General features: G+C 31.9%; 1 protein-coding gene across 1 annotated transcript; it reads right to left on the bottom strand.

Annotated features, from left to right (window-relative positions):
• Positions 1-2,436: 2,436 nt before the first annotated feature.
• On the bottom strand, positions 2,437-5,254 carry LOC107476698 (HVA22-like protein k). Its single transcript, XM_016096553.3, has 8 exons — positions 5,055-5,254; positions 4,903-4,964; positions 4,730-4,827; positions 4,359-4,410; positions 3,973-4,036; positions 3,663-3,758; positions 3,485-3,557; positions 2,437-3,060 (listed from the first exon to the last, which is right to left on the bottom strand). The coding sequence occupies exons 1-8, from the start codon at positions 5,070-5,072 to the stop codon at positions 2,954-2,956; spliced, it is 570 nt and encodes a 189-aa protein (XP_015952039.1). The 5' UTR covers positions 5,073-5,254; the 3' UTR covers positions 2,437-2,953.
• Positions 5,255-11,160: the final 5,906 nt, after the last annotated feature.

Genomic DNA, 11,160 nt, shown 5'->3' on the forward strand with positions numbered 1-11,160 from the left:
TCAGGGATCATCCTTAAGTCCATACCTTTTCACATTAGTCTTAGAAGTACTCACAGAGCACATCCAAGAGCCTGTGCCATGGTGCATGCTTTTTGCCGATGATATCGTCCTTATGGGAGAGCCAAGGGAAGACCTAAATAAGAAGTTGGAGTTATGGAGAGAAGCTCTAGAAGTGTATGGTCTGCGCATAAGCCGTAGCAAGACGGAATATATGGAATGTAAGTTCAGTTTGAGAAGGGAAAACTCCAATATAGAGGTGAAAATTAGAGAGAACACCCTACGAAAAGTTAAAAGTTTTAAGTATCCTGGGTGCATCATACAGGATAATGGAGAGATTGAACATGATGTAAATCATAGGATCCAAGCAGGTTGGTCAAAATGGCAGAGTGCATCTGGTTTTATATGCGACAAAAAAGTGCCTTTAAAACTTAAAGGTAAATTCTATCGCACCGCTATAAGACCGGCTATGCTGTATGATACGGAGTGTTGGGCGGCTAAAGGGGAGCACAGACATAAGCTGAGTGTGGCAGAGATGAAGATGTTGAGATGGATGAGTGGTCATACGCGATTGGATAAAATAAGGAATGAAGAGAAGACCGATAGAACATCCAGTCAGGAGGGTAGATGAGATGGAAGATGGACAAGGGGCGAAAGGCAGAGGAAGACCTAAGAAGACCATCCAGAGGTGGTCAAATGAGATCTACATGTAAACGGTCTCTTTGTAGACATGATACATGACAGAGCACAATGGCGTCGTTTGATTCATGTAGCCGACCCCACTTAGTGGGACAAGGCTTTGTTGTTGTTGTTGTAATATTTTTAATGGTGTAAAATTATATTTAATAATATAAAATTATTTATTTTTTTGTTAAATACTGACTAAATTTTAATAAAAATATTGATCTTTTAGACTTTCTTTTGCTGAAGAAAATGCTCTTAATGAAAAAGTAAAATAAATATAATTTTCCCTCATTTAAATATATCCACCAACTCGGATACAGTTTACCTGGCTATAAACGTTTCTATACACTCTTTAATAACAATAAGGAGTATGGAATTATTTTAGAATATATAGGAACAAGAAATGCATAGTGTGCATATCGGCATATATCTGTTTCCTTGTTCCTTATAGAAAATTCGAAATGGATGAGATGCTCAAACCTTATTAACATTAATAACAATATTATATAACCGATGAGCTGTCAAGACATATAGTGGTCGTTTGAGCACATGCGAGTTAATTGAAATTTGAAAAGCAGGGTGCTATTATAGTATAATACTTTAAATTAGTACAATGTGTTGTAAAAGATATATAAAATAAAGATGTATAGATAGAAGACTCTAATATTAAAATAATTAGCTTAATAATATTTATATATATATATAATAATATTATATGTTGTATTGTGTATATATATACAAAGATAAAAAAAAGTATTAAAAATAAAGAGAGAGAGAATTGCATTTGTTTATTGTTACTATTTCAATATAATAAAGATGATTAATATTGCTATTAATATAATATGTAAAGAGTAATAGAAGATAGAATTTAAAATACTTATAAAATAAAAGAAGAGAAAGAATTGTAGTAATAATATAAGAAGAAGGGTATTTAATTGCAACATAAAGATGCTTGTGTTGCTATTGTTTTTATGTGTACGTATAATCACAAACCCATGCCCTATTTATATTTGTCCAACATTCACCTTTTCAAACTTCATTAATATAAAGTCTACCATGGAGAAACAAAGCACTCACCTTTTCAAACTTCATTAATATAAAGTCTACCATGGGGAAACAAAGCACGGCATATATTTAATATTGCACAGCCCAACATTAACTTGATGGACATTCATTCTTATCGTAACACAATGAAAATTTTTCCAAGTTTCATTCGTCTACAGAGGACGATTAGGAAGTGGTTAAAAATTAGAGAAAAGAACAAGTATATCTCTAACTTTTTAGTTTACGAACATTTAAATTCTAGAAAATTTAAAAATAATTCTTAGATCTAATTTATTCTATTTTAAAAACTCACTCACGTGTGCATTCGTATCAACTAGATCAGTACAAAAGAAGTTACGTTTGACTTCTTCGTTAGATCTAACAGATCCAAATAAACATGAAGGATTAATATGTCTAAGTTTTAAAAAGATCAATGACTTAAATGTCTACAAATCAAAAGGTCAAAAACCTATTTATTATTTTCTCTGATAATTAAGATTATTAGAATATATAACAACTATGCATAATTCTTCACATCCATTGGTTTTTGGATTATACCTTTTTTCACTATTTCTCAAATATCCATTCTCATTTTGACCTTTTTCTTCTTCCTGTGATTGATATCATTCTAGCTTTTATATATTAGGAATGTTGCAAACTCCTCCTAACATGACCCAAATAAACAGAAGAACCTGAACTATCAAGATCAAATAATGGGAAATTATATGATGGATATTCAAAATCCGAGTAGCAAATTAATGTATAGCAAATTTGATGGAGCTCTGTATAAAAGTTCCATCCAATGGAGCTGCCTAAAATATTTACAGATTTACCCCACCTTACTATTTCGTCAAAGTTGGTCTATCTGCTTCGAGCTCATTGACCGGCAAGCAAATCAGGCGGTAGATTGGTTGGCCAGGTTGGGTGCACTGACGGCCGGTAGAGGGATGGTGTAGACAAAACCCCCAAGTGTGCTGCAGGACATTAGGTGAGGTACTATATTACTTTTGTTTTATATATCTCACTCCCAAGTTCAACTAGTTGCCAAGAACGTTCTTCTTATTGGATACAATATGCAAATTTCCTATGTACAATGATTGAAACCAGGGAAAAATGAAAGAAGAAAATTTGAAGCTCAGAACTAAGACAAAACCACATGCATATCACAAAATTCGTGCATTATAAAACTATCCAATCGATGCTTTTCTAACGACGAGAAATAAACAGATCACTCTTCGTCTGATTCAGAATCCTGAACCGGTGGCCCCTTCGGTCCTTCGATACGATTTGGTTCCCTTCTAGCCGGTAGAATGATACTCCTAACCATTTGATTTGCTGACACAGAATGCAGATAACATGAGCAAAGAGATCTCTTAAGCGAAAAACTAACAACAAATTAAACAAATCTTTTATATGAAAAGAAAATTTAATCCCTTATGATGACCAAAACCACAAGACCACATATTGAAGGAGGAGTAAATGAATCCTACTATGCAATGAATTTCGAAACTCTTAGTTAAACCATGTACTTAAATCTACACTGCCATATTCCAATCACAAGTTCACAACAAATCTACTGAATTTGAACAAACACAGAACAGCAAATAGAAAAGCTAAATCAATTAAAATAGCTCCTAAATGCGAACTTTCATTTAGCCATTTCGTTTATACATTTTCTTTAGAAACAACAGATTGGCTATATTGCATTGAAATAGGAGATTAAATAGTGAAAATAGAGCTACAGAGTTCACATGCATACCTGTCACTAAAATGTTCATTAGTAGAGATCTTGCAAGTTGGAATTCCACCTGGTGTGCAATGACAAATTTACTCTGTGGAAAGGAAGGAGAAAACATATTTTTGTTTTCAAAAGAAAATAAAATAAACAATGCATTTCCAACAATGAATCATAACAAAATCAACAAATAGAATTTTACCATTTCACCATACACAACGTCGACAACATGATCAAGTCTAGCTTGATGCCTTAACAGGAATGGACGCAAATGATCCGTGTAGAGTTGTTTTGCACCCTGTTCAACAAGCACCATGTGGTTTTGTTTATTTACTACTACCCAATATACCGGAAATGTTATCACGGAGACAAGCACAACTAAAAGAGAAGTAAAATAGCATAATACAATATATCCTGCTCAAGAGCTAAAAAAGATATTATTAACTAACTGACTAACGAAGCAACTGAAAAAACACAAAAGCAGTAATGTACAGCAGTTTGATTAAGCTTACATTAATAGTGGGAAGCTGTAGCCAAACAAGAAATGCAAACTTCATGTGGTAATAGAGTGGAAACCTGAATTGATATGATAAACAAACGCTTATATCCCACAATACTCCAAGTAAAATGTTAAAACACAAAAGCAAAACAATCAAATCAAGATAGAAAATCTGAATGTAATTGGTTCAGGCATCAGGAAAGCATAAATTGTGGAAGATCACAAGAAGAAAAAATTGGAAGCAAATAACAAGAAAAACATAGGACTAGCTACTTTAACAATGAAGACATGAATAAATAAATAAATAGGCAAGTTTGCAGGAAGAAAAAAAGATGAACCATTACAGTTAATAGAAGCAAATGAAATAAACTTATGGAGATACCGACGACTTGACCGTACCAGGAAAGTAACTTTTCTGCAAACATTTCTGCTACACTAAAAGATCCATAAGCTGGAAAACCATAAGAGAAATCAGCATTAATAAACATACCCATATTCCAGATAAAACCATCGAATCAATGAACTCTTAAAAAAATATAAATAAATAAAATGAATTGCACAGATGATTATCAAAAGTAATTCCCACTCACTTGGGAATTCTTCCAAAATTGTCAATCAAAACTTGAATGATACAAACACAAGTAAGTATTATAAGCACTAACAATTACAGGACAAGTATATGACAGGGATCAATGAATGAAACACTTAACACAACAATAACAGCAATTAAGCAATTTTGTACACATTAAGAAGGAAGGAAAATTAGGAACCTGCCCAATACAATAACCACTTGTGCTGATCATTTTGGTCTTTACTCTCAATAGCCTTAAAGGTAGAGTAAACGGGTATCACAATCCCTATAGAACAGCTTCATAACAATCAAGGAAACCAATCATCAGTGAAAGAATGAAAAATTTGATGGATAAAAGCATAAATAGGATACCATGCTGTTTTGAGAACAATGTTGGAATTAAGAGGGCAAAGAAGCTGTGCCAACCCAACAACCTGCAAAACCAACATACACAGTCATAACCCAAAAGAAAATGAAAATAAAAATTGAAACTTTTTGTGATGTATGAAGAAGAGGGCGAGAACCTGGGTGTGAAGAGCCATTAAGGATAAATTTGCAGAGAAGGGGGATTTGATTTCGGAGGTTTAGGGATTTCAATTGCAATAGAAGAAAGCGCGAAGCTCGTGCTCAATGGCGTTGTATGGGGAATTGAATTGTTGAGAAATCGATCAAAGAGGAACCTTACTTTGATTTTGCTTGTTACGTACCCCGCAATTTAGTTAAATGTATAATCAATGCTACATTAGAAAACTAAGGTTTAATTATTCTCTCGTCGCATAATTTTACCAATTTTTTAATTAATTTTGTATATATATTTATATTAAATTTTTATATTATTTTAATTTTATTAAATTATTTTTATATTTAAAATAGTAATACCCAAATATTATGACGGTTTTATAGAATCACTGTAATATTAGTGTTATTTTATGTCTCTCTTTTTTTGTAGTGTAATTTACAAAAAAATATTATACGTTAAGAAAGACAAAAAAACAAAATTAAAAATTTAGTAAAATTATGGACATTAACAAAATAATTAAACTAAAAACTAACTATTAAATTAGTCGTTGTAAAAAAATATATTCTAAACTGAGTAGTGATTAAATATAGGTATGCATGCTATAAATAAAAAATAAAAAATACTAGATACACATAAAAAATAATTACTAAATTAATTATTATGTATTTATATATTTATACTTGTTAATTCACATCTTTCTAACTAAATAATTAACCACTCAAATAATCACTTTTATCATAATAGAATAATCAATTTTTTCTAGTAAAAAAAATAAAAATTATAAAATAGTAAACATATATTTTTAGTATATGACTGTATCTAAAAGGAGAAATGGACTATTCCTGAAATCAGCTAAAGACGTCTAAAATGTCTTTTTTTAAAGATATTTTTCAATAATTAAAATTTAACATATATAATCGATTAAATCATGTTATTTTTGTCAAAATTAGATTAGACAAATTAATTTAACTAAAAGAATGGTGAATCAAATCCTGAATTGGTCTAAATATTATTTTTGTTATAAAAAATGATTATAATAGCCTTATTATAGAGAATGATTAAAATACTCTTATTATACATACATATATATATATATATATATATTAATTTAGTCATTTTTATAATAGGATATTGTAGTCATTTTCTATAAAAAATTATTAATTTAGATCAGTTCAAGATTTGATTCATCATTTTTCGGTCAAATTAATTTGTCTAGCCTAATTTTGACAAAAATAACACGATTTAATCGATTATATGTGTTAAATTTTAATTATTAAAAAATATTTTTATAAAAAGACGTTTTCAGCGTGTTTATGTGAGTAATGAAAAATGTTTTCACTTGAAAATTTGCTAAATCCATAATAAAAGACCTTTTTGTTATAAAATAAAGAAATATAAATAAAAGACTCTAATATTAATATTCACCAATATTAATATCATCCTACCATAATAACTATAATTTATATATTAATATTATATTTATAATATGAAGAGAAAGAAAAGCTACGTAGAAAGAGAAGAAATGCTTTATTGATGTAGTATGTATATCAATTCTCTCAGACCTCACTATTTATAGAGGTAAAGTATTGACTATTCCAAACTTCATTTAATTTGAGTTTTACTTGGGAGTTTCATTTCTTCACAGGGAAAAAACAGCCACTCATATAATAAATGGGCATCCACATCTTTGAACTTATCACAACGCTCCCCCTTGGATGACCATTTAAGATTATGCCTCGTTAAAATATTACTAAAGAAAAATTCAGTGGAAAAAAACCTTAGCGAAAGAAAAAGAGGACAAAATCCTTTGGTGATGGGGACTGCCTCATTAAAAATCTTGTCAAGAAAAACCCAATGGGAAAAAAACCTAACCAAGGAAAAGAGTACAATCTCCCCCTCTTGTCAACATCAGTTGATGTCTCGAAATCGATGCATCTCAATCTCATGTACAAATCTTTCAAAGGAGGATTTTGGGAGTGATTTTGTAAATAAATCTGCCAGATTGTCACTTGAGCAGATCTGTTGGACATCAATTGTCCATTGATTTTGAAGATCATGAATGAAGAAGAATTTGGGAGAAATATGCTTTGTTCTATCACCTTTGATATATCCACCTTTAAGTTAAGCAATACATGCTATATTATCTTCAAATAGGACAGTTGGAGCTATCTTCTTATTAATCAGTCCACATGATGACAGAATATATTGGATCAGACTCCTCAGCCAAAAACACTCGCGACTAGTTTCATGAATTGCCAGTATTTTAGCATGATTAGAGGAGGTTGCTGCTATCGTCTGTTTCATGGACCTCCATGATATAGTTGTACCACCATATGTGAACAGGTATCCTGTTTGAGATCTCCCTTTTATGTGGATCAGAAAAGTATCCGCCATCTGCATAGCCAACTAGTTGTGACTTGGATCTATAGGGATAAAACAATCCCATATCAACCATTCCATGAAGATATCGAAAAATTTGTTTAATTCAACTCCAATGTCTTCTGGTTGGAGAGGAACTATATCTTGCTAGTAAATTCACTGCGAATGATATATCAGGTCGCGTATTATTAGCAAGATACATTAGCGCTCCAATGGCACTAAGATATGGTACTTCAGGACCAATGATATCTTCATTCTCTTCTTTAGGACGGAATTGATCATTTTCCACATCTAAAGATCTTACAATCATTGGGGTACTTAATGGATGTGACTTATCCATATAAAATCTTTTCAAGATCTTCTCTGTGTATGTCGCTTGATGAATAAAGATCCTATTTTTTGTATGCTCGATCTGCAGACCGAGACAAAATTTAGTTCTTCCAAGATCTTTCACCTCAAACTCTTCTTTTAGAGTTTTTATAATTGTTGGAATCTCTTCAGGAGTTCCAATGATATTTAAATCATCAACGTACACAGTAATTATAATGAATCCAGATACATTTTCTTTATGAAAACACACAGGCAGATATCATCATTCTTGAATCCGTTTTTGGCCAGATACTCAGTAAGATATTATACCACATTCGTCCAGATTGCTTTAGACTATATAAAGATCCTGGCAATTTAACTGAGTATAACCCTTGCAAATATTCACTGGATGGTTTAGATATCTTTAGTCCTTCAGGAACTTTCATATAGATATCCCGATCTAATGAGCCATATAAATAGGCTGTTACCACATCCATTAAATGCATATGCAATTTATGATATGCAGATAAACTGACCAAATAACGCAATGTTATCGCATCCACTACAGGGGAATACGTTTCTTCATAATCTATACAGGGCCTTTGTGAAAAACTTTGTGCCACAAGTCGGGCTTTGTAGCGCACAACTTCATTTTTCTCATTTCGTTTTCTCACAAATACCCATCGGTATCCAACAGGTTTTACATCTTCAGGTGTACGGACTATAGGTCCAAAGACTTCACGTTTTGCAAGTGAGTCTAATTCAGCCTTCATGGCTTCTTTCCATTTTGGCCAATCATTCATTTGTCGACATTCTTTAACTGATCTTAGCTCAAGATTATTACTTTCATGCATGATATTTAATGCCACATTATATGCAAATATTTCATTGACAATTGTCTTATTTCGATCCCATTTCTCTCCTGTAAAGACATAATTTATCGAGATCTCATCATTTTCACAATTTTCAGGTACCTGAACGTCTTCTGGCATTAAAATTATATCAGAATTTTGGATAACTACAGATATCTTTACTGTGTCTTTTTCAACAGGAATAGTATTTACCTCTTTTCTCTTTCGAGGATTTTTATCTTTGGAACCGACAGGCCTGCCACGCTTCTAACGTGTATTTGCTCTAGTGGCTATTTGTCCTACTGGGACATCAATTCGTATTGGGGCATTTTCCGCTGGTATATAAGAGTTGGTTATCCTCTTTGTATCAGAAAATGCATCAGGTAATTCATTTTCTATTTTTTGCAAATGTATAATCTTTTGAACTTCGAGTTCACATTGCCCTGATCGAGGATCTAAATGCATCAAGGACGATGCATTCCAATTAAGCTCCTTTTCAGGAAGCTTATTCTCTCCCTTTAATGTTGGAAATTTTGATTCATCAAAATGACAATCCGCAAACCGGGTTTTAAATACGTATCCAGTTTGTATTTTAAAATACCTTGCTATAGAGGGAGAATCATATCCAACATATATCCCCAATTTTTTTTTGGATCCCATTTTGGTGCGATTAGGTGGTGCAATGGGAACATATATCGTACACCAAAATATTCTTAAATGGAAAATATTTGGCTGCTTGCCAAAGGCTAATTGCATAGGAGAAAACTGATGGTAACTCGTTGGCCTCAAACGAATAAGTATTACGGCATGTAAAATTTTTTATTGTAAATATTTTTAATTTATAAAAAAATATTTAATTAATTCTAATAATTTTTTATATTAAAAATAATCTAATTACAGAACTAAAAATAATATAAAAAATCAATTAAAAAAATCTATAAAAATAAAATAAAAAATTTAGTAAAATTATGGACATTAACAAAATAATTAAACTAAAAACTAACTATTAAATTAATCGTTGTAAAAAAATATATTCTAAACTGAGTAGTAATTAAATATAGGTATGCATGGTATAAATAAAAAATAAAAAATACTAGATACACATAAAAAATAATTATTAAATTAATTATTATATATTTATATATTTATACTTGTTAATTCACATCTTTTCTAACTAAATAATTAACCACTCAAATAATCACTTTTATCATAATAGAATAATCAAATTTTTTCTAGTAAAAAAATAAAAATTATAAAATAGTAAACATATATTTCTAGTATATGACTATAGATGAAAAGAGAAATGGACCATTTCTGGAAGAGAGCCACTCAAATAAAGACGCCTAAAACGTCTTTTTTTAAAGATGTTTTTTAGTAATTAAAATTTAACATATATAATCGATTAAATCATGTTATTTTTGTCAAAATTAGATTAGACAAATTAATTTAACCGAAAGGATAGTGAATCAAATATTGAATTGATCTAAATTAATATTATTTTTGTTATAAAAAATGACTATAATATCCTTATTATAGAAAATAATTAAAATACTCTTTTAAATATTAATTTAGATCATTCAAGATTTTATTCATCATTTTTCAGTCAAATTAATTTATCTAGCTTAATTTTGACAAAAATAATACGATTAAATCGATTATATATGTTAAATTTTAACTATTAAAAAATATATTTATAAAAAAAATATTTTCAGCGACTTAATTTATTTAAGTGGCTCCGTACGTGAAAAATGAAAAATGTTTTCACTTGAAAATTTGCTAAATCCATAATAAAAGACCTTTTTTGTTTTTGGACTTGATAATAAAAAGCTTTCTTTTTCAGTTCTTGGTCATCTAAAAGGTCCTTTTTTTTTTCGACCTAAAAGGTCTTCTTAAATCATGTAACCTTTGAGGAATGGACATTCCAACTGGGCCACAGAAGGCTCGCAAAATAAAAAACCAGCACCTCGTGATTTCTGTTTTGAACAGGAAGATGCAAGCACCGCCCTTGAACCGAGGGCCAACGAATACAGCAAAAGACAAAAACTCTGGCCGTCGGAGACAGAGGAGGATGGCAGCGGACTGGTCCGGGGTTGGCAGGACAGATGAATTTTGAAAACGGAAGAAGACCTCACGCAATGCAACGTCCGGCGGCGCAGGAAGAGAGGGAGCAAATCACTTCGTTCAGGCCGGGCGATAAGCGAGAAGCTTCATTGAAACTCGACGGCAAGATGCCTTCAACAGGGGCGACAATGGAAGAATATGCTGTGGGCATCGCAGCAAGCATTTTAGAAGAACTGATGGCGACAGATACCAACCGGCGAAGACCTCTTCAATGTCGGCAAGTTCGGGCATCAAGCAACAACGGTGATGCAGGCTACGACAGCGCTGCGGGCGGAAACAGAGGCGCAGGTGACGACGGCATGGAAGGCAAGTACCACGACACAGGCGCGGGCGAGGTTGCGGCCGACGATAGTGACGCAGGCGACGTCGACGTGGAAGGCGAAGGCAACGAAGTGGACGACGGCGGCGTGAATCACATGCTTCATAGACAAATCCGTGTAATTTGAATTC

Source organism: Arachis duranensis, chromosome 3 (assembly GCF_000817695.3).
Source record: "Arachis duranensis cultivar V14167 chromosome 3, aradu.V14167.gnm2.J7QH, whole genome shotgun sequence".
NCBI lineage: Eukaryota > Viridiplantae > Streptophyta > Magnoliopsida > Fabales > Fabaceae > Arachis > Arachis duranensis.

What these genes read in the sequence shown, in the direction of transcription:
- LOC107476698 (XM_016096553.3), bottom strand. An exon ending in ATTGTTCTCAAAACAGCATG is followed by an intron (nt 4,828 to 4,902) that starts GTATCCTATTTA and finishes ATTGTTATGAAG; the next exon opens with CTGTTCTATAGGGATTGTGA. An exon ending in GTGGTTATTGTATTGGGCAG is followed by an intron (nt 4,411 to 4,729) that starts GTTCCTAATTTT and finishes ATGGTTTTCCAG; the next exon opens with CTTATGGATCTTTTAGTGTA.